The sequence below is a fragment of the Pelecanus crispus genome, chromosome 1 (assembly GCF_030463565.1).
Source record: "Pelecanus crispus isolate bPelCri1 chromosome 1, bPelCri1.pri, whole genome shotgun sequence".
Classification (NCBI taxonomy): Eukaryota; Metazoa; Chordata; class Aves; order Pelecaniformes; family Pelecanidae; genus Pelecanus; species Pelecanus crispus.
The window spans coordinates 85,303,515-85,327,159 of record NC_134643.1 but is presented as its reverse complement, the minus strand read 5'-3'; the positions used below and the strand labels follow the sequence as shown (position 1 = coordinate 85,327,159).

Below are 23,645 nucleotides of genomic sequence, written 5' to 3'. Positions count from 1 at the left end.
GGCTCCGGACGCGGAGGTTCCGGTGGGGAGGCGGCAACCAGCCGGCGTCGCCGCCTTCCTCAGCGGCCGAGCCCCCTCCGGCGCCGCCGCCCGCCGCGCCCCCTCGCCCGCCCGGGACCCAGGTGAGCCAAGAGGGAGGAGGATGCCGCTCCTGCCCTTCGCGGCGGGGGAGGCGGCTCCCGTCCCTGTGGGCGCTGCCCGATCCGAGCTGAGGGGCTGCGTGGTACCCCGGGCTTTTGGAGCCTTCCCGGGGCCGGGGCGGTGAAGGCGGACGGGATCCTGCAGGCCTTTCCCCCCCCGCCGCCAGCTTTACTTCTGCTTTTTCAGTAACGGGAGCTAATGCTGCCTCTCCTGGCGTGGGCCGTCGGTCTGGCACCCCAGAGCCCGTGCTGGAGCTGGGGGCACCAGCGCCCCTTTTGGGAAGGGGGTTTTGGCCCTCTCTGCGGGGGCAGAGCGGCTGCTCAGCTGCCCTGGGGTCGGGGCAGCCGCCGTCGCCTCGTCCCGGCCTTCTCCTCCCCACTAAACCTTGGTTTGTCCGGGAGCAGCAGGAAGGCGTTCGTCGGTTCTGCATTCCTGAAGTGGTGCCGCTCAAATCCCTGGCCGTGAGGGGCCAGCAGGCCGCCTCCGGGCTTTGTTTACAAAATTTATTTTTATTATTTATTTATTATTTTTATATATAATATATATTTTATTATTTATTATTTTTATTATTATTTTATTATTTATTATTATTATTAAAAATATTACAGAATTGTAAATCAGCTTTGGTTGCCCTGAGGATTTTGTTGCTATCGTGAAGCGATTCCTAACGGATTTATTTAATCCTTTTCCAACGTGTACATTCATCAAAAAAAAAAAAACCAAAAACCACCCACCAAAAACTATAAACTGGTCCCATTAATTTTGCTGTGGAAAATATACTTTTTTTTTTTTTTTCTTTCGTTTTCTGCTTTTCTTCTCCTTGGACCTTTAGCACCAGGGAGGTTTCACTGGGGAGTTTTCAGCTGGAGTAATGTGTCCAGCTTTGCAGGGAATGTTAGAAAAAAAAAAAAAAAAAGGAATGTAAATGAGTGGAGGAGTCCTAGCAGAGGGAAAAATTACTGACACAGGTATGTTCTCCCATCCTGTAGACAGTTCTCTTGCTTTTCTTTTGGCGTATTTTTAATGTTATTATGTAAAAAACAATGACAGTCTATCCTAAAGCAGGTTACAAAATGAGCTTTTTCTAAAAATGATGGCAATCTTCCTCTCCCCCTGCCAAGTCTACCACCTGCAGAAGGGAGGAAATAAAATCCTAATGCACTGTGAAGGATTTCAGATTTTTGAGACATGCATGGCAGCAGCTACAGTGTCTCAGTTAAGGTTTGCTGTTTATGAGGGTTGCTTCTGTCCTGCTTCTGCCTTGAAGCCAGTAAGCTTACAGTGTAATTTGTAGGAGTAATTACCCAAATTCATGTATTGATACACTCAATTACAGTTTAGAACCATTCAGTGTTTTGGAAACTGGTATTTATGCTTCAGTTCCAACCTATGTATTTGGAAGTCAAAATTGAAATGAGTATCTCTGAGAAATTCAGGGGTTTAAGCTTTCTTGCCAGAAGCTGTTATCAACAAAGCCATGGTTTTAGTTAGCATTTTTTACTTATGATTTCACAAGAATAACTCGTGTTATTTTCATTTCTAATGCAGGAAATCAACTCAAGAAGATGAAGCCTAATAAAGGAAAGACCTGTACTAGGGAGAGAGACTATGTGTACAAATTCAGTGCTGGAAATCAACATTTAGTGCTTACCGTGCCTCTCAAATTCCCTGTGCAAGAGAATATTAGTCATTTGCATGGACGTCTAATGCTTCTGCACAATCTGCCATGCTTTATAGAAAGTGGTAAGAATTGATTTCTTAAACTAGTGTCATATATCCATGTCCACAAGTGTCCCACAACCTGCTTTGAGAAACCAAAAGAAGGGTATTTACTAGAGCAGTCTTAAATTTGTTTTTAAAACAGCAAAACATTAAAGAAAATTACTGTCAGTACTAGCAAGTAAGGTGTCTAAGTAAAAGTTTTTCAGAAAAACTTAATTTGTGTGTTTCCTAAATGATTACTGATACTTCCACGGACATGTTTTGTTGATGGACCATTCTCTTCTTGTTATAATAGACCTGAAGCAATCTCTTAATAAGTTCATAGAGGAGGAAACTATAAAAGATTATGATAGAGAAGCTGAAATGGCTCTGGAAGCAGTGAAATCAGGAAAAGTAGACATAAACCAGCTGGCAGATACTTGGGCTAAAGCTTATAAAGAGGTAAGATTAAGGCTGAAAAGTTAATATTCAGGACTTGCTTTGTGAGAGTGTGTGTGCATGTACAGACAGAATCACATCTGTGAAGATGCAAAATTACACCAAAATTCACTTTTACTGATCAATTCTTACAATTTTTTCTTTTTATCTGAAAGCGATCATTAAGTCTTCAGCCTACAAGTTATCAGTCGGGTTTTTCCTGAATTTAGTGGAGTCAAGAGATACAAAATTGAGAGGTAAATAGCTAGTGATATTCAAACAAAAATAGACAGAAGGGTTATAGTGCATTAGAATCAAAGCAAGAGATAGTAAAGTGGTACTCCCATCCTAGATCTCAATAATAGCAGTGAAGATTCCAAAGAGAAAGTGTATAGTTGGGAGAGCCATTTCAGCTCATTTTCTGGGTTCATGTGACTATTTTACATTATTTAGCAATGATGAGGTTGTAGCTGGAGTAATGTGTCCAGTTTTGCATGTGATCTTCAAAATAGAGGAATGCAGAAGAACTGGAGGAGTCTTAGTGAAGAGAAAAAAGTGACAGACACTGTGGCATTTGAGGAAAAGTTTATAGGAATTCAATTTGCTTATCATGGAATATAGAAGAATGCTATGAAAACATCCAAAACCTATGTCTGTTGTAAAGAGAATTGGAAGCAAATCATCCGCCTTTAATGAACGTCAACCAAATGAAATTAGCATAACCTTTACAAAGGAAAAATCTGAATTGGGTAAGCATGGGAATGTGATAAAACATTGAAAGAGTTTACAGTCTTCTGTGCTAGTGGTTTCTATGAATAGGTTAGCCTGAGTGCAGGGGTTAGGATTAGATAATTTCTTGACATTTCTAACCTACACTTCAATGATACAATCTCAATTCGTCAGCTGAATCTGTGGGGAATGATTGCAAATGTAAGGAGTGTTTCAGTATAAAGGAGCTTGCAAAACTGGCATCTTTGGGCCATTCTTTGTTCAGTAAAAACGGCTTTTCATAAATCAGTGTTGTTGATCAAATTCTAGTGACATCAGAGGTTAGTCATCCTTTCTAGCAGAAGTTTTTTGTTTGCACAGCTAGTGTTTTTGGCCCTATCTAAAATTCATCAGTTGCAAGTATTGTTGCACATTTTATTGTTCTTTTCAAGCTGGTGATGGCTGAAAATTGGTAATTCCTCACTGCAGTCAAAACCTTAATGTTTCTGCTGTTAGTTGCTTTGAAAGAGAAGGAGTATGAGAAGGGAGAAAATGTTAAGCCTAAACCAGAATACAGAAACCTCAAATTAGGAAAGATAATTAATGTATGTTGAAGGTTGTGCAACAGTGTGCATGCCCAGTTGGTTTTGCCCCACCATTATGAGGGATCCTTATATGTCCTAAAAGGTACCATATGCTTTACAATCTCTTATAATTTGTAGACAACGTTAGAATATGCAAAACCTGAAGAAACCAGCTGGGATGAAGATTTTGCAGATGTTTATCATGATCTGATACATTCTCCAGCTTCTGAAATGCTGTTAAACCTGGAACACAATTATTTTGTTAGTATCTCAGAATTAATAAGTGAAAGAGATGTGGAACTGAAAAAACTACGGGAAAGGTATTTCTTTTTTTTTTTTTTTTTTTTTTTTTCTATTTTATTAAATAGGAGTGCATGCCACTGGGTGTATACAATTCGTAGGACAACATGTGTCAACTTGCATGTGTCTATGTAAGCCCTATTTTAGTTTTATGTTTCCTTCTTTAAAGTCATATAAAACTTAGCCTATATTGTTAGGGTCAGCTATCTTATGTTCTCTTCAGTCACTGAAAATAACAAAAGGCCATCAAAGTAATATAAGGTTTGATTTCCATTGTTCTAGCCACGTGGTAAGCGGTATAGCAATGTAAAGTGCTTAGGATATCTAGAAAATAAAGTATATGTACGTACCATGTTTTGCCTTTGTTATGATGTAATTTAAATGAAAAATTGGAAGTTCCATGGGGTGAAAAGATGAGCAAAAGACTTGAACCAACTGAACTAATCAGAAACTGTTGCATTTGAAATTCAGGAAGGTCTATGTGGGATCCCAAGCAAGCTTGAGTAGCTGCAGGTGGCTGCTTTGCCCACAAGAGGGAACACATACAACGCAGAGTTTTCTTTTTCTTTTCGAGACTAAATAGGTTAAGGAAGATGAATGCATACAAATACAGATATAGTATAGATGCTGAATATTAGGCAAGCTTGTGAGATGCCAGAATATTCTAAGTAGGTGTGTTTTAGCATTCTAAGTGGCAATATTCCTCTTGAGTTGTGTTTGTTTAAGCTCACAGTATACAATGAATATCTGTTTATATAGTTTCTTCTAGACAGAATCTTACATATCTCTAATTTGGGGATAAATGTTGCCAGTAATGTGTTAGCAAAACTTTTTGCTGCTTATTGACTCTTCTCAAGAATGCATCTAGAAGAAAGACCACTAATCCCAAGAGCAGTAATGTTGTAGAGCTCTAGAGTGATATAGCTGTGTATTGACTCTGGTGGAATTTACCATATCTATTTGTCATAGTCAAGAAACTCTGTATGTCAGTGGCAGCTGAGATTATCCCAGATGAGCGTAGGTGTTGTTCTGTTTACACAGGAGCTGACTTGGAATCCCTGACCCTCAACTCAAATTTGTTTTGTGCATATTCATTGCTAAATTTGTGCTAGGGTAAATTGATTCCTTGCTGAAGAAGGGGCTGAACGTGAAAGACTAAGTGAAGCTGGGGATTAAGAAGACTAAGGAGGGATGAGGTATTGGATGAACTGATGATAGATAGCAGGGCAGCCCTTTAACTCCAGGTCCCCTTGTTGAATGTACTTTGAGCTGGAAGCTCATCTGACTATTAAAAATATGTGTGTTGGTGTTTACCTGTCTGCATCGTCTGTGGTTGGGGTGGGAGGAAAGCAAGGGACTGAGTAGGTCCATTTCAAAAACTCTTCTAATGATATAGATAGTGAAGTGCTGTATTAGAGTATCTGGACATACTGTTGTACCTTCTTTTGAATATCTATGAGTGCAGACTTTAATGAATTCCAATTCCAAAACGAGCAGATGGACAAAGTACTGCATGCCTTATCTTTCAGCTATGTGGTCAGTTTTATCTCTGCTTGTGATGAGCATTGATCATCTGACTGATAGAGCTGATCATTGTATCAGTAACTATATGAACGCCAATGGGCGTTCTTCTGCCAGTTTTTTGAAAGTGTTGCTTGTTGTAAATCTACATTTGCTTCTTTTTCAGACAAGGAGCTGAAATGGATAAGGTGATGCAGGAGCTAGGGAAATCGCTAACAGACCAAGATGTAAATTCATTAGCGGCTCAGCATTTTGAATCTCAGCAGGTAAACTAAGTCTCAGCAGGTGAACTAGAATACATCATGCAATTAATTGTCTTAAAAAGAAAATCCAAACCACTCAAATTATCACTGTTGTCTTGTTAGGATTTGGAGAACAAGTGGACCAATGAATTAAAACAGTCTACCGCTATCCAGAAGCAGGAATATCAGGAATGGGTGATAAAACTTCATCAGGACTTAAAGAATCCCAACAACAGCTCAGTCAGGTATTTAATTCCTCTGTGATGCTTACTTCCATCTGTAATAGTTTGAAGGACCTGCTTTTATGTAATCTTTATTTTAGATTAGCCATTTAAATAGGAAAATCAAAGCAAATCAATGGCAAATAAACCATCATAATTAAATACTTTGTATTTTTAGGAGTTTCTTCATTGTATAATGTTATAACGTTTCTGTACCAGAAGGTGTTCTAATGTGCTGAACTACAACTTGAGCTGAATGGGGTTTCCTTCTATTTTGCCTTTATTTACAATGTCTGTCTTTAACACTATTGCACAAGGGTTTCTGTTACCACTTAAGTAGATTTAGGTGGATGCAGTAAGGAATTTATGGGAAGCACAACACCTTTGAACAAAGTGGATGCCAGTGATAAGAAGAGTCAGGCATGGATCATAATGTGTGAAATACTTCATCCCTTTCTCTTAAGTGTTTCCTTTTGGGATAAGGAAGCCGAGTGTATGGAACATGAAGGGAGAGAGAGAGGAGGGGAAATATGTTGGAAGGTGATGCTGTATGTTTAGATTTCTCACTGCTTTCCTCAGGATATTGTTGTTTGTGAACTTATGTTTTGGAAGTCTTTTGCAGTTCTCAGGTTAGTCCCAGAATTTCCTAGGATTGCGTAGCTCGCAAGCAAGCTGACCTCTTTCTAACCTAGTGACCAGGTAAAACACTGCAGTAGTGACAGTCTTGCCAAGCTCTAAGCCCAATCCTAAAATATTTTTCCACAGAATTTTCATGTTAGTTTTGTTATTTATTTCCATGAGGCTTTAAAGATAATGAAATTACAAAGGCTATTGATACTTACCACTGTGAACCTCTTTGCATGTTCTGGCCTTCTATTGCTGTAAAACAAGGCCAAGGTGAAGTTGCTTAGAACTGAAAGCTAGAAGAAATGGAATGCTAGAAGTCCAGAGGCAAGGACCTCTGAGAGAAAATGAGGATGTTTTGGCTTCATAATCTTGGATCCTTATAACAGATGTGAAGTGATAGTATTTGAATCACTGCACTCTCATACGCTAGCAGAAAGTGTGATCTTTCTGCTTGTGCTGAGTCCTGAAAACTATAGGTGCCTAATGCATTTGAAAGTAATGCACAGGAAGTCTATAGTAGGGCAACTAGAAGCGCTGAGAGAGAGAGAGATAAAAGTGTGTGTGTGTTGCATATATAGACATAAAATATCTATATACACACACGCACATATATATCTCTCTTTATGCATCTAGTTGCTTATGTGTGTGTGTATATATATTTATTAATGGTATCTCTCAGTTCTACCTCATCACTAGGCATTTGCAGTTAGTGGAATTGCTTATAAGTTTATAAAACACCTTTGAAAATTAGGCACTTTGAAAACAAAGAGAAACTTTCCATTAATGCAGAAGCAAATTGGGGAGATGTTAATGTTCTTTCATGTATCAGAAACAGTATTTATTGTATCACTTACTACCACACAGTTGAATTTAGGAAAAAAAATTAAAACTGATATCCGCAATATTTCCTGCTAGTTTGAACACTGTGGAGCAGTTGATTTGGCTTTTTAACCTCCCATTTTGTGTAGGGAAGAAAGAAATGTTTTATGTAGTAACTTCATAAATAAGGTTTTGGCTATTATAAATAGGCTGAGAAGAATTTTTTTTTTTTTCCCCTCCCCCTTTTATTCCTATGTTCTTACTATGTTATAACCAGGTATTGTGGTTTATTTTTATTTCTCAGTCTCAGAAAGCTTTATGAATGAGCTAGGTAATGTAAATCTAACAGTGGAGTATACTCTTCCTGCTGGTATGCACCTGGGGTATTGCATGCTGGAAAGGTAAAACCTCAGATGAGTGGAGTTCATGCAAATAAGTTTAGTCTCTTGGTTTCCACAGACTAGCTGAGAAAACTTGGGATAGCTTTCAGAAAATATTGTTGGTCTTGAACAAAAATTAGGATAAACTTTTCAGTACGTTTCTCATTATTTTAGTGATGAAATTAAGGTTCAGCCCAGTCAACTGAGAGAATCTGTAGAAGGAAATGGAAGAATTTATGAAGAGCAAAGGCTGTTAGAAGAAAGTTTTACTATTCACTTGGGTAAGTAAACTAAACTGACACCAAAACCAAACATAGTAACAGATGGTAATAAATAATGTATCTAAGCCATGTATTATTTACAGTATTTGTCAATGTATATAATATATACAGTTTGTAATTGTTTTGTATTTGTTCTTTACATATGTAAAAGAAGTACAGTACAGTATAAACTGTATCAAACTGTATCTAGCCACCTGAAATGTAATTAATGGAAGACGTTCTAGAAGCAAGTTTTTATCCGCTCTAGCAAGGTGACTAGTGTAGAAAAGCACACAAACATCAAAACATGTAGTGGTTAAAAATTCTATTATAACTTTTATTATGTTTGGTAAGAAAATGTGGGTATTAAATTCAATTCCCACGATAAATTAACAGAAAAATAGATGCTTAAAATTTTAACTTTTTGTTTATGCGATAGAGACTTCTTACACTGTCTGTTTTGACTGCATTAGTATTTCATCCATAGCCTTGTAATAGGGAGCAAGGCTCATTTCAGGTATAGATAAGCCTTGCTCTGTGACAGTATGTGAAAATATTGCATTTTTACTCTTATTTTGTAAATTGCTGATATGTATGTAAAACTGAATATATGGTTAAGAACTTTATTTGAGTGCTATTGATTGTATTTCCTTTTGTCCTGGTTTTAGCTGGGATAGAGTTAAATTTCTTCCTAGTAGCTGGCATAGTGCAGTGTTTCGGACTTAGTATGAGAATGATGCTGATAACACACTGATGTTTTAGCTGTTGCTAAGTAGTACTTACGCTAGTCAAGGACTCTTCAACTTCCCATACTCTGCTGGGTGCACAAGAAGCTGGGAGGGGGCACAGCCAGGATAATTGATCCAAACTGACCAAAGGGCTATTCCATACCATATGACATCATGCTCAGTACATAAACTGGGGGGAGTTGGCCCCGGGGGGCAGCGATCGCTGCTCCGGAACGGGCTGGGCGTTGGTCAGCAGGTGGTGAGCAGTTGCATCACCTGGGTTTTTTTCCCCTGGGTTTTGTTTCTCTCTCTTGTAGTTCTCCTTTTCATTACAATTTTTATTACTACTACTGTTTTTATTATTATTATTATTATTTATATTATTATTCCTATTATTATTATTATTTTATTTCAATTGTTAAACTGTTCTTATGTCAACCCATGAGTTTTCTTACTTTTGGCCTTCTGATTCTCTTCCCCCATCCCACCCAGGGCGGGAGGGTGAGCGAGCGGCTGTGTGGTGCTTGGTTGCTGACAGGGGCTAAACCATGACACCCTTACAAATTTTTTTCACAAAACTCAGGGGAACACTTTGATCCCTTGCATTTTAATAAGAATCCTGAGTTTCCTCTTTTATTGTATGTATTAAAATAATTTATATTCCGTACAGGAGCCCAGTTGAAGACCATGCATAACTTGAGATTACTGAGAGCCGATATGCTGGATTTCTGTAAACATAAGCGTAATCATCGAAGTGGAGTAAAGCTTCACAGACTTCAAACTGCAATGTCTCTCTATTCAACCTCTCTCTGTGGCCTGGTTTTATTGGTAGATAACCGTATCAGTTCATATAGCGGCATCAAAAGAGGTGAGTCCTCTAATGGGGTATGTCATGTCAATGAAAACAAATGTCACTTAAAAACTTGCTGTCTGCTCTCACAAAAAAATATTCCCTGTAAAATTAAAATTTACTGGAGACCATGATGTTTTGGACATGGTATTGCAAAAGGGTAACAAATGCAAAAAGAGATATGGATAAGGATGGGGAACAGAGTTGTGCTCTAATAATGCTGTTACCTCTCTCATGTCTTAGGGTTTGTGTTTGAGTAAGGAACATGATAAAGTGAACACTTCAATGTTGATTTCCCTGCCTTAGACTGACTTATTATCAAGTAGGGGCTTCTGACTCTCCAGTGTCAGCTTAGCATACTGAAACCTATTTGCAAAGGTGAAAATGAAATACACTAAGATTTCAAATTGATAAGTAAATGTATAAAAATATGATATACTTTAGATATCTGCAGCACTATGAATTGCATTAAAATGAACAATAGGAATGTTACTTGCCTACGCCTGGAAAGCTTGATTAGTAGACATTTTAAGTGCATGTCTTTTGAGTAACTGGACACTATGATGGAGGTATTTGGTATCAAGGTTAACCAATGAAATGTGTTTGTTCCTGTTTTGGTCACCGAGGCTTTATCTCAACCACATTATTGACTTTCCCACCTTCCTCTTGAAGTTTAATACCGAAATATTTACACTTGAAATGTCTTTTTGACTGGAGCCACTATTACTTGTCATTATTCTAGCATGCTGTAAAAAAAAAAAAAGCTTTGGTGGTTGATATCCTCTGAAAACAGTGTGGAATCAGGCTTGTAGCAAGAAGGAAAGAGACATATGCCAGTAAAAATTGCAGCTGTATTTGTGCTGTTTATGGTTTCCAAGTTGCTTAATTCTGACAATATTATTTCATACTTGTACTCATTTTCAGTTACTTTTTTTTTTTACTGCTTAAATATTTAAATTAATAACAAATAGAGAAGATTTGTTTTTATACTAAATCTTAGGTGATAAGAGAAGATGGACATTTAAGTAATACCGTTAAATACAAAATTGCTTCTTCTAGCCACCAGTTAGATCTTGCAGCCACAGCAGAGGGGAAAATAAGGGACTGTATCATAATCTGTAAAGTATAATCCTCAATAAATTTTGATTTCTTTGAGTTCCAAAGGGACTTTGGCGAACTTAACTGTGGGCGTGTTCCACAGCTGTCTGCACCACCATTCTTTTTTAAAAATGTTGCAGAAATGAATGTGTCTCAGCTCCTTTGACCTAGTCAGATGTATTACTTTAAACCATCAGTGAACGTCTGGTTGTATTGAGACCCCAAACCACTATAGGCAGCAACTGAGGTTTGGGCACATTTCTTTAAATCCACTCCGTGGTGAGAGCGGTAGCTTCTGGCAGAAGAGCAGTAATAAACACCTTTGAGAGGAGACTTTGCTCTTAAACTGTTAAAGCTGTTTGTTGCAAGAGCACTAGCCAGATCCAATTCTCCTTCCTAAAAGGCTCTTTAGGAAATAAATATGCTAGGGGGTTCAAGGTTCATAAAACTGCTATATAGAAGACCTTTAAATAATACATTGATGCTGTTGTTTACATGGAGAGGTAGTGGCTTGTGCAGTCTAAATTTCTGAGTTACAAAAGTGCAGAAACAACTTTCTGCTTCTGTTTTAAAAGCTGGGGAAAAATACAAACCTAACAGTCTTTATTTCATGATGGGCTAGGAGCTCCCTCAAACCTCTGTGAGATTTTCAAAGGTAGTTGGAGTAAATGAGCTTCATGTGAGCACGCTGTTTATTCCAAGCATTTTGCATTGTTTTGAACAATACCAGTCACTCGGCAAACACTAAATGGAGAGGGGCTCCATTCGTACAAAGTCTTGCAACTTAACTTGGTTGACCTTGTTTGTTCAGTTCTATCCTGAGGAAGCTTAAGAGTGTGCTTCATTGGGTGTATTTTGTTAGTTCTGTTGCAATATTTTGATGTTGCATCTTTGGTAAATCCGTTACCCAAAAACTGTTCCGTTTGTCTCGAAATTCAGGATGTATGTGAGGTATTTACAAGACGGAAAACCACGACTGCAGTGTTTTCTGTATTTCTTACAACGTGTAAGTGGCAACTAGCAAAATATACCTTTGAATGGGATTTGGACACATCTCTAGAAAACAGCCTTGAACAGAAAGTTGAACTTATGTATGAACTTTCAACATGCTCATTTAATTCAGACTGTTTTTTCTAAGCTAGATGAATAGTTTCTTTATATACTTCATGCATTGCCTAGCTCAGGTCTCTTATATTAGGACTTTGTAAGGCTGCTGTGACTTGGGTTTTGAGTAGGTATAGCACACTCAGGCAAATGATAAACTAAAATTAAAGTTAATTTTAATTGAAATACAAGAGATTTTATTTGAAACAAATGAAAAATGTCTTGTGACCTTATTTTATGTTGATACACACAGAAAACAATCGTTTGGAATATGAGCTTCTTCCTCCCTTGGTTTTGGACACCAGAATTTAATAAAGCCTTTTTGAAAATAAAATTTGATGGAAACTTCATGTAAAAAGATAAAATACATTAAGATTTTTCTCTCTTACCCTCCCTGTTCTTGTCACAGCCTGTTCACAGGACTATATGGTGCTCTCCAGATAGGCAATCAGAGTACATTAAGAACTATAAGGAGAATTGGAGCAGGTACCTCAAAACGGGAAGTAGCAATTGCTTAGTATAGTCCAGCTCCTTGCTAATAGCTTGTTTTGGCTCACATTGACTTGATTCGAGAGGCGGCTGGACATTAGGATAAGGAGCTTGGAATGCCAGTCACAGAGGCAGTGTGTTATGATCCTAATTATCAGTATAATATTTCCAAGTCTGATATAATACTTACTTATCAGGAAAAGAAACTTGTGGCTCTTTTCAGCTGATGACACTTTTCTTTAGCTTTCAGAGCTGTGTTTTGAGAACTAAAAGGAAAGAACTGTAATTCCAGCTTTCCAGATACACTGTTGATGAATTTCGTTAATAGCTCTCATTCTTCAAAACAAACTGGAATGCTGTTGTTGCTGTTGGAAGCATCTATTATGTATGTTTTAATAAAGTATCACAGATTAAAGGACTGTTAGTAATAAGACATCATTTTTAAAGCACAATTACATTTAATGCCCATATATTAGTGCCATTATTTTTGAGTTTTCTGGTCTGGGTGGTTTTGTTTGAAGAGCAACAGCACTCAAGGGTTTTTTTTCCCCGAGCAATTAATTGTTTTCAAAAGAAAAAGTTTTGTCTCTGCCTATATATTTTTTTTAGAATTTAAAGAGGAGTACAGCAGGGCTTTGTCTGGTTTTTGGGGGTTGCCTTTGTAATTGGCCTTGCTTGAGCAGTAGAGCAGAATTATGTAATGTTACTAAGCACAGCCTTATGACGTGGATTTTAATTTTTTTTTCCCCCTAGATTTTGCAACTGTTTGCCAAGAATGCACAGATTTCCATTTTCCTGGAATTCAAGAACAGCTTGAAATTGTCCAGAAGGTTGTACTTAAGGCCCGAGCACAGCGTAGCAGTAAGTCGAAAAGACATCACGGTCAGTGACAACCTAAATTACTTTCCTTGAAATAGAATAGTGGTCAGCTGAATGTTTATTGTTACGGGCAAGTTAATTTCACTCTTCTTCAGTTACCTGATCTATAAAATGGAATGTTCTTGTTTATCGATAGACTGGGAGAAGTCTCCATGAAATTCTCTCTTCACAGAAAGCATGTTCATATGATGTCTTTGCTGCCGTAACAGACATACCTTACCAAAAAAAAAAAAGTATAAGTCCTTAAGTTCTGATCACACTTTAACAGCATGGGAAGTATATGGAGTCATTGTGCTTTCCTCTGCAGTTTAAACTGCCTGTAGCAACACAGACTTTATCTGACTTGACTTTTTTATTTCTATTTAAATGTAAAGCTTTAAAAATTGCAGAAGAGGAGTTACGAACTTTTTCCCTTCCTTATAAGTAAATAATAAATTAACTGAATGTGTATACTTTTTAGTGCTGACCAAATCCTTGTGAATGGTTTACTTTGCAGTTATATTTACAAATGGCTGTGAAATTTTCTGACCACATGGTGTTAAGGCAGTACTTGTACATCATGAAACTCTGTTTTTCTTGCAGAGAACTACTTATGTGGTTTAAATACGTCAGTAACATGAATAGATTCATAAGAGTACATAGAGAAACAAGTTTTCTTGGGAACCTGCATATTGCTGTAGTCTTGAGGAAAATACTGAAAACTGGTTTTATACTGCTGATTTATGTAAATCTCTTTACATTTTTTCTTGTAATACTAATAACAAATTTGTTTTAAATAGTTACATTATTTAAAAAGCAATAGCAAGGTACTGTGTAGTTGTGGGGGCAATTTGGAAAGTTTAGTATTATGTTTGAGAATATTGTGTTTTCTTTTGCCCAAATGAAGAGATATCGTAAGATTATTAAATAAGAAAGCTAATGATTTGAGATATGATTCAGTTCGGTGTCTACTGAAGACAGCAAAAACTCTTCCTGTCCATCCCCCTGCTTTTTGGGGACTTTATGGTAACTTTATGGCAAAAAATCAAGCCAGATATTATCTCAGTGCATCAAACTTCATGCTAAAGTGTAATTAATAGATGATATGTTTAATATTTGTGCTATGTATTTATATACAGAAAACAGAAGTAGTGGAAATGAAGATAAATTAAAGAATATTGAACGAAACCAGTCAAATATTTTGCCAGGTGAGTTCTGTTGCATTTTCCCCCCTCTTCTTAAAGTAAATTGTGTTTTATAGGTGCACATTTTTAGCTCTAAAGTCAGAACATAAATTATAAACTAAACCCGAGTTGACCTCAATCAGAGGAGAAGGATGTTCTTGTGGCTAAGGCAGAGAACTGGGTGTCAGGACATCTGGTTTCTATTCCCAGCTTTGCCACTGCATCATGTGACTTGGGGCAAATCACTGAACTTCTCTATGCCTAAAATTTCTTTTCAAAATTTGAGGGTGAAAAAAAGATCTCTGAGCATCTTGGGAAAAGGTGAAACTTACATACTAGCAACTAATTTTATTTTTGAAAATAATTATAATTATGTCACTGTTGTGATACAGTAAAGCATTTTAGAATGTATTTTTTAGCTTTGAGAGTGTACAAATCCATTCCTCTCAAAGAGGAAGTATCTTCTGTATATATTATGATTTTTAGTAAGGAAAGCTTCTGTGGAATTTGAAGATGAATACACAGTTGGAGGGGGAAGGAGTTAAATCCATATAACACATGGGTGAATAAGAGGGCTTCTTCAGATAGCTTTCATGACTGTCTTAGATCTTATTGGTATAAGTGGATTATAAATCAGCTTGCATCCTTAACGGTTAAATTCAGGTGACTCTTGCTGCAGTGGCTTGTGTGTCATTACTCTTAGATGGTCATTGCCGGGATTACTACCTCCTTAGCAGTCATCAGAAAGGAGTACATACCTGTTCTTCAGCTGTCCCAGTACAACGGTAGTATCTTAACTTAAATGACCAGTGAAAATAGGTTTGAAGAAACATGTTTATCTGTTGACTGAAACAGTAGGGGTATTGCATACCTGCTTTTCTGTTGACTCTAGTATAGACTTTCGATCTCCAGCAGAAAAGTAAGATGAAGAGACATGCATTTCGCTGCCCCTTACTCTTTCTCTACCTTTGATAAATGAATACCAAGTCTAAAAATACCCCCAACAAGATGTCTTGGTAATTTTTTGAAAACAGCTCTGTAACTCGTCTTCCCATTACTGTCAATTATTTTAAATTCTAATGATCACAAATACCTTTGTCTTCCAGTACGTCTCTCAGTTGTTACATAACCCCCTATCTTTTTCCACAGACTTTTTGCATCCTTTATTTTAACCCATCCATTTTTGGTATTTCCGCCTCCCACATCTGTCTGCAATTCAGTGCTTACATTATATATTTTGAGTATTACAGCTCCTCTGTGTTTGTTTTTCTGTTTTGTGATATATATAGATCATATCCGCCTGTACTGGCACTGTTATGTCTTATTACACCAGGTGTCCGTGATGCCAGTCAAACCCATCAAAGCAGGGAAGTGAGTGTAGGATGAATGTAAAACAGTGATATTCCAAGAGATTTTAGATCAGTTGGTTTCTAACTTTTTTTTTTATCTCCTTGTATATCTGTTCTGATCTCTGCTGTATATTTGTATTTGCCTTTTGTCTTAAATGTCTTAACTTACCCTTACATTGCCTCACAATTTCAGTATTTCAGTACAGATCACTACCATGATATCTTGCATTCTTGGTTTATATTATTCTGTAGGAGAATTCTACATCACACGCCATTCGAATCTTTCTGAAATTCATGTTGCTTTTCACCTCTGTGTGGATGATAATGTAAGATCTGGCAACATAACCGCTCGGGATCCTGCAATCATGGGACTCAGAAATATTCTCAAAGTTTGCTGCACGCATGACATTACTACCATTAGTATTCCTCTCCTATTGGTGCACGATATGTCAGAAGTAAGTAAATGTAAAGATTTGGTTTGTTTTTGTCTTGTAGGATGCAACAAAAGTGATTTTTGCCAAGGGTGTGTTTCATGCTGCTTTAGGCCAAATGGGAGTTTGGCTAGTTTATCCTAGTCACATGCTCCTGCCACATCATTGCACTGGCTCCTGCCACATTATTGTGCTGGCACTCATGTCTATATGGTGACCCAAATTAAGGAACTGAACCAGTTAAGAACATTTCAGCTAACTGAATTACTTTGTTTTTTTATTCCCACCCCGCATTTTGGACACTTCACTTCCTTGATCCAGCTCATTGCACAGTTGCACAAGTATTAATGAAAGATGGGACTACATGCCTGGAAGTCTTCTGGCAACAGCTCTTGCTTAGAAATGATACCTTCAGAGTCACTGATGCAATAGTGATACCAGATCACTGGTTTTAATTGTTGCTAGTTAGAAAGCATTAAAACTGTTTTATGAGCAGCAGAACTAGCAAAGCTTGGCTTGAAGTTCTGTATCCCTAAACACCACCTCAGCCCTACGCAGCAGCAAACAATTTCACCTTTGCTCTGAACTGTTGCCTTCTTCGCTACCACTTGCATCCTTAGTTTCTGTCCCTGTTTCTTCTCTAAATATTTCTTCCCCCTGTTTCTTCCCCAAATACCAGCTGGGCAAGAAGCAGCATATTGCTGAGGCTCTTTGTAGATACAAGTGTGCTTAATTACTGTGCTGAGCTTTTGTATTCTCTTCTTCAGTGGGACACTAATGTGTAGAGCTTGTCTCTTACTCAACTGTAACTTTTCACGGTGGGTAGTAATTTAATACCATTGACAACCACTTTCCTCTGTCACATCGGGCTCACAAGATACTAGCAGAGAAGAAATGGGGGTGGGGAGGCTATATGCCATCATATGCCTCACCTCCTTAGGAGGTGAAAAGTCGATAAACTTAAAGAAATGAGAAAAATAAGATAATTCTACCGTTACTGATACCCTTGCATGGATGACTATAGTCTGTTGTGTTTTTTCTGTAAATAACCCTTTGATTTTTCAGTTGTAAATTTCAACACTGCCTTTCCTTCTTTGAAAGTGCCTGACTCATAGCAAGATAAAGGCTCACCAGTGGATTACCTTTAACAGTGACTTTTTTTTAACAGAATCTGATTGGAACACAGTGTAGAAGTGGTCCCCTTTTGCAAGATCAGGGTCTATTATTGCGAAAGTGCAAGCAATGCGAAAGTTAAATATGTCCAATAATGAAGCTTCTGAAGGATATACTTCCATACATAAAAGTAAACTTTCAGGAACAGACGATATTATTTCTGAAACTTTTCATTTCTAGTATTAAGACCTATTTTTGGGCACATATGCAAGTAATCAACTTGTAGGACAGCAGCCTGGGTTACTCATGGGACCCAGTTACTGTATTTCATGCATTTATTGACCTTTTTCCTTAATCAAGTTGCCATCTGACTATATTATTTTTCTTTTTTTTCTTTAAACCTTGTTAGGTTTAGCTTTCATTTGCATATCTGTATTTTAAAATACAAATAAAGCATGAGACCAAGTGTTCAGCATGCTTTGAGTGTGTTGTTGCTTAGATGTGTGAAACTGAAGAATTATCTTCTTGTCTAGTGCTGGGTTCCTAAAAGGTCCTGGTAAAACAATTTACATTTTATATTAAATTTTCAGTCTTCACAGAGTAAGCAGAAAGTGACCTGTATGATAAGTGTATGTTTAGCCAAAACCAGACTGTGTGAATTGCATTAGCAGCATTGCTTATTACAGTGCTTTGTAGCTGGCTGACCTAATTTGAAACACACACATATGTAACTTGTTGTTGAGGGAAAAGGTGAATAATAACAGATTTCTGAAAGTTAACCTGAACTTGGTGCCTTCAGCAGCCCCTGTTTTGAATCTCCATTTACCACCTACATAAAAACATTTTTGTAAAGTGGTTAACCAGGAGCACAGCTGCAGAGATGTTTGCATGCTTCACTGTGGCAGGCATTCATCATGAGTTTTCTCTGTGCTTTTCCCAAAGGTTTTCTTCTTTTATGGATGGAAGAGTGGTGTTTATAACCTCACAGAAGTAATGAGTATATTGATCTCAATGAAGCCGTTACATTTCATTATTATTGGACCTTCGTATAAAGCTAATATTTTTTTTTCTATGAAAAAAAATTAAGAATTCTGTTTTCCTTAGGTTTTTCTTGTGATGAGAACAACAAAACCAGGTTTCTCTGTTCTGATGGTTAAGTTAAACAAAGGAAAGAAATGTGGTTTGATACTTGAGAAAAGCAAAACCAGACAAGTTCAAATTCAGGATAACTGAGGCATTACTGTCTGATCACTGTTCTGAATCTAATATAAACTGATATAGAAACGACTCTAATAGCATGGCATCGCTAAAAATATTAGAGCTGGCACACTTCCTTGGTAGTTTCAACATAGGAGCCATTGCTGCTGTCCACACAGCAACACTGAGAAAAATGTGACTCTTCAGGGATCTCAGGCAGCTGTCTCTATTACCACAAGTTAAGACAAAAATGTTTTGGAAAAAAAGTAGAAATAAAGGGAGTATAAGCTGTGTAACAAATGTTTATGAACATGGCTTATGTATATAGAGAGATTATTGGTGGGTGTGTTAACCTCAAATATTTCTCATCTGAGTTTTCTGCCTTTAAATGTATAGCTGCTCATACAGTGTTTAGGATTTGCATAGATATACTTTGAGTAAACATCTTGCTAATTCTTCACTTACTAAAATTAACCGTTGAAATTTTGTTTGAAATCTTTGTCCCACAAAGACATTTATGGACTTTAGTGTTTTCATGACCTGGTTATGACATTGCTCTGCAAAGGCGCAAGCCCTTAGCTTTATAAAAGCAGCAGCCCCGTGTAGTGAGTCTGTCACAAATCTGTTTGCATAAAAAGGTTTGCAGCATATCTTTCTAATCAGTGAAGTTGGCCTCTTTTTTTTTAATAAGCAGAAGAAATCTTAATTTGGCAACAAATCAATGCATCCTAAAAAGGAACGAGGTTCAGTCTCTGCTAGTGAACAAAACTAAAAGCCCCAGGTCGTTTTTTACTTGCTTGAATGCTGTTAACCAAAACTCACTATAGGAGATGGGCTGTTTGCTTTTTTTCCTCTATACCCTGCACTGTGTTTTGAACTGATACTTAGCCGATCCTTCATCATTTCCACAACTGTTACTTAATTTGCACACAGTGACATTCTGGATTCAACTTGTTATGTCTCTGAGTGCCCACAAGATTTAACATCTATGTTCCTCTGAAATAGTCCAAGGTATAGTGTCATATCCTGCTGTTTCGATCAGTCCTTTTAAGGCTTAGTTCCCTTTATTGATTACGCAAGGTACTCCTGAGTTGCCCTCAGAGCAACAGACACTTGTGTTTTACCTAAGCCAAAACAATGATCAAAACTAACAATAAACGCCTACATTACTTGTGACAGAAAGCACACATAGGCAGATAAATTATAACAAAGATCAAGTATTTCTTCCAGAAAGCTTAGAAATTAAAAAAATATTTTAAAAGTTGTCCAGCATTTTCTATCTGATTAATGTGTTGTATACGCTAAAAGCAGCATCTATTGATGCAGTGATTTACATCATGAAAGAAGGTTTTCAGAAAAGTCATTTGGGGATGCCGGGAGATACTCCCACCTAAGTAGGAACTTTGGCTTTCAGTAGTTGTTTAATGCAGCCATGTTCAGTATACGGTTTCAGTGTTATCAGTTAGCATTCTTAGATAACCTTGCTTCTCAAATAACTTTTTTTAAATCCTGAAATTAAGCTCTTTGGAAAATGACAGATTGCACAGTGTTTGGCATTGCAAAATAAAGGCTGGCTTTACTGAATAGAAAGTTATGTTAAAGTGTAAATTTGAAAAGGTACTTAGAATGATAAATTTGTTTCCATGTCTATATTCCTGTATTCAGACTAGAAAGTGCTCATTTTGATGCTGAAGTGTACATCAGAACAGATCGGTTTTCTTTCTGAGAACTGTTTACAGTGACAGTCATTCTGTCTCTTGACTAGGAATATTCATCTTGATATAATTCACTTTGTAGTGTATATCCAAAGAATGTTTAATGTAATAAAGCATTTAAACTGTTACTTAAATTATTTGGACCAGTGCTTGTAGCTGTGTCTTAAGATAAAGCAGTGTGGTTTTCATGTCCCATCTTGGTATTTAACTTTAGATAAGAATTTGCTATCTGTTTATATCTGAAACTCCTCCATCAGATGAAGATGGATTTTGTTTGTTCTAACTCTTAACATAAATGCATCTTTAGGGGAGAAGGGCTTCTTCCAGTTCCAGTATTAGAGGTTTTTGCTGGAGGCAGTGGGTATGCCAATAAACTTAACCTGAATCATCAAGAATAGCTAGGAATCGTCAGTTACTGCTGTTAAGATGTGGTCAGGAGCCTATCTTTGGCTAGCTGAAGCACAAATCTGACAGTTATCCACTGGATATTATACATTTTTCTGAAGCTCCACAGAGGAATTAAATAGACCCATTTCCAATTACATTAATAGGATTGTCAACAATATTTTTATTCAACATCTCCGCTTAAAGATTTATAGATTTTTCTGACAAAGGGCTCTCCTACCAATAAGCAGTTGCAGTGCTTTTATGGTCACCTATAAGGTATATACCACCTGCCTAGAATACTCTGGGAAAACTGAATCCCTCTTCATGGCCTGTAATGCTGCTTGAATACCTGATGGGAAAATGTGGTTCTGTGGCAAAAATGTATTATTTTTAATAACTTCTCTGCTACTCTTGTTGGTTAGATCCATTGGGCATTGAGGCTTTTCGTTTATTAATTTTTAGGAAATGACCATTCCATGGTGCTTGAAGAGGGCAGAGCTTGTGTTCAAGTGTGTCAAAGGTATGTTAATGAATGCTTCAGCTGGGGTTTTTTTGTGTTGCATTTGGTGACATCCAGCCTTAGCTCAAGCTATACATTTTCCTCAAAAAAGGCATTTTTCAATAATTTATTATTTGTTAAAACATACACTTATATTGTCTTTTTAAAGTTATTAACTGTCATACCAGGAAGTAGTCTCAGACACTTAGAATGGAGACTAAAAATGTTTCAAAAGCATCTTTGCAACTTAAACATAGACAGTAGAAGAAAAAGCCCTTGCTGCTGCTTTGAGCAATCTCTGAAGGAGGGCAAGAGCTGGTGGTTCTGCGCAGTATCATTTCCAGTGTCTTTTGTATTTTGATTGCCTCAGACAATGAGGACTCCCTACGTTTTTCCAAGACTAGTTTATACACTAATTCATCTCTTTGCTGGAAAGCTCTCATGACTCACCTTGGTTTTCTGTCTTTCTAAGTGGTATTATTTACTGCATTCTTGTGTGTTGCACTTAAATACTTGAACTAGTCATTTAGAGTATTTAAAATGTTAGTAGTGTTAATATTCTTTCTACCACCTACACAAGGAACCTCTTCCTATTGTGACCTTCAGTAATTCACAGTGAAATATCATCCACATAGGTACTTTCATTAAACAAGTATTTTTCTGAGTATCTTTATTTGCTGCTAGTGTGTTCCTGTGGACCTTGTAGTTCATTTGTAAGGGAATGCTAGCATAAAAATGTTGTATTGTAACCTGAGCAATAAAGGAGTGCTCAGCTTTTTCCACGTAAGTCCAGGTAGTTTCTTTCTGTTGCTGCCAGATTGTCAGTGTACTTTTGGCAAGAGGCTTGTACTCATTCATGTGGATGTGATCACATCAGAGCTAAAGGAAAGCACTGTTTCTCAGTGAAAGCAAGCCATTGAGGGAACTCATAACACTCATGTTTGGAGAAACCTCTCGCTTCTGCTGGCTAGCACTCTGCTATACAGTAGGACTGGTTATTCTGCTCTTCAAGGGCATATTGATTTTCTCCATAACTCCTCATTAGATTTTTCCCGTTAAAGCAGATTTCAGCCAGGAGATTGGCCATCTGATTTAAATGCGATTAGCGACATGCCTGTTTAAGGCAGTTAAAATCCTGATTGTATGTGAAAATTCCCTCACTGCTTGATAACAGTGTAATTGATGGGGAAGACTGCATACGTAATGCATATAGTATGAATGCTCTTTTTTAGGTTTCATGATGGAAATGGCCTCATGGGATGGAGGAGTTTCTCGGACTGTACAATTCTTGGTACCACAGGTAAACCAAGTTCATATCTAACGTAGCAGACTGTTGGAACAAGAAGTTAAATGTCAACAGATCTAGTTTTGATTTCTTTGTTCTGCTCTTTTTGTGTGAGCTTAAATTAATCACTGTGGTTTTGGTCCTTTGCCTATAAAACAGGAATAAGAGGGGTTTGTATTTTTGGATATCCTGTAGTATCTTCTGAGGATGCTAAAATTTCAAACTGGGAAGTTCACCTTTTACAAACTGAATACATCACCTTTGAGAGAGATACTTTTTTGCTATTATTTGCTCTGAAGAGATGGGCTAACCTTGCATTAAATAAGTTCAGGTGTTTATTAGTCATACTGTCTAACAATAAGCACTGAGTTCAGTCATGCTTCCACAAAGTCATTAATGACTCTAGGTATTTGAACTTAATTGTAACTAAGATTCTGAAATGTTTCAGCTGATCTTCAGAAACAGGAAGTTTTCCAAAGGTGGCCAGCACTATGTTCTATTCTAAAAAGTGGTACTGGGAGTAATATAAAAATCAGGCTTCTATTAGGAAAGAAATAACATGTATTTCTTGACAAAGTAGTAAATGGCTGAGCAAAGAGGAAGCCAAGAATAAACTAAGTAGTGAAGTTGAACCTAATTCTGGAAGTCAGAGAGCAGGAGTCCTGTAGATAACAAACAGCGCTGTCCTGCATATGCTAAACAGAAATAATCAATTACTGGAACAGGAAATCTACTAGAAACAGATATGTCACATAAATATACAAACAGTATTTTTAGGTCAATCTCTTCCTTTTGATTGAATTAAATAGAATAATAACACATAGTTTGAAAGCAAGCTTTGTGGTCTTCTGAAAAACAGCAATTCTCTTAAATGTCAAGAAACATCAAAAAAAGTTGAGAGAGACTTAATTCTTCCAAACTACAGTGAAAAGCCAAAGCTTACTGGTCTATTTTTTTTCCAGACAATTTCTGAGGAAATGTTTTACCAGCTGAGTAATATGCTTCCACAAATCTTCAGAGTATCCTCTACATTGACTCTGACCTCTAAGCACTGAATTTTGTGCAGCAGTAAGATATATCCTCTTGACAAAGGATGAGATTACAGAGATTCTGGAATGGAATGTCTCTTTTCTGAGGGATGATGACCCTGAAATGGTATTTGTTGCAATTTCAAGAATCATGTTGTCATAATAAAAGATAGACGCTGTCTGTACTTGAGTGTTAGCAGTTGATCTTTGCCTCTTGCTTTCTGTTTCAGCAGAGTATTAATGTTGAATTCCTCACCTTTATCTGAAAGACATTCAATGTAACTTACTGTATGTAATCTACAGAAATACAGGAGAGTCTCATACTTACATAGTAGGAATAAGGGCTTATGGTTGGAATAGGGTGGGCTTTAGGTTGTTGAATTTTAAA

General features: G+C 37.2%; 1 protein-coding gene across 3 annotated transcripts; it reads left to right on the top strand.

Annotated features, from left to right (window-relative positions):
- The first annotated feature begins 95 nt into the window (after nt 1–95).
- FERRY3 (FERRY endosomal RAB5 effector complex subunit 3) lies at nt 96–23,442 on the top strand. Of its 3 annotated transcripts, XM_075714243.1 has the most exons (14): nt 96–122; nt 1,690–1,884; nt 2,159–2,304; nt 3,711–3,892; nt 5,560–5,659; nt 5,759–5,880; nt 7,857–7,963; nt 9,341–9,538; nt 12,965–13,093; nt 14,209–14,277; nt 15,855–16,057; nt 20,908–20,965; nt 22,177–22,244; nt 23,192–23,442. In XM_075714243.1, exons 2-14 carry the CDS (start codon nt 1,707–1,709, stop codon nt 23,282–23,284), a joined length of 1,653 nt encoding a protein of 550 aa, XP_075570358.1. In that variant the 5' UTR covers nt 96–122; nt 1,690–1,706; the 3' UTR covers nt 23,285–23,442. The 3 variants fall into 3 exon arrangements, with proteins under 3 accessions (XP_075570358.1, XP_075570347.1, XP_075570362.1); XM_075714232.1 differs by lacking the exons at nt 96–122; nt 12,965–13,093 and having other exon boundaries at nt 1,698–1,884; XM_075714247.1 differs by lacking the exons at nt 96–122; nt 2,159–2,304; nt 3,711–3,892; nt 5,560–5,659; nt 5,759–5,880 and having other exon boundaries at nt 1,834–1,884.
- Nucleotides 23,443–23,645: the final 203 nt, after the last annotated feature.

Excerpts from the sequence above, each read along its gene's own strand:
- FERRY3 (XM_075714243.1), top strand. The coding sequence starts at position 1,707 with ATGAAGCCTAATAAAGGAAAGACCTGTACTAGGGAGAGAGACTATGTG. Across the intron at positions 1,885-2,158 it reads GCCATGCTTTATAGAAAGTG|ACCTGAAGCAATCTCTTAAT; the intron begins GTAAGAATTGAT and ends TTGTTATAATAG. Across the intron at positions 9,539-12,964 it reads ATATAGCGGCATCAAAAGAG|ATTTTGCAACTGTTTGCCAA; the intron begins GTGAGTCCTCTA and ends TTTTCCCCCTAG.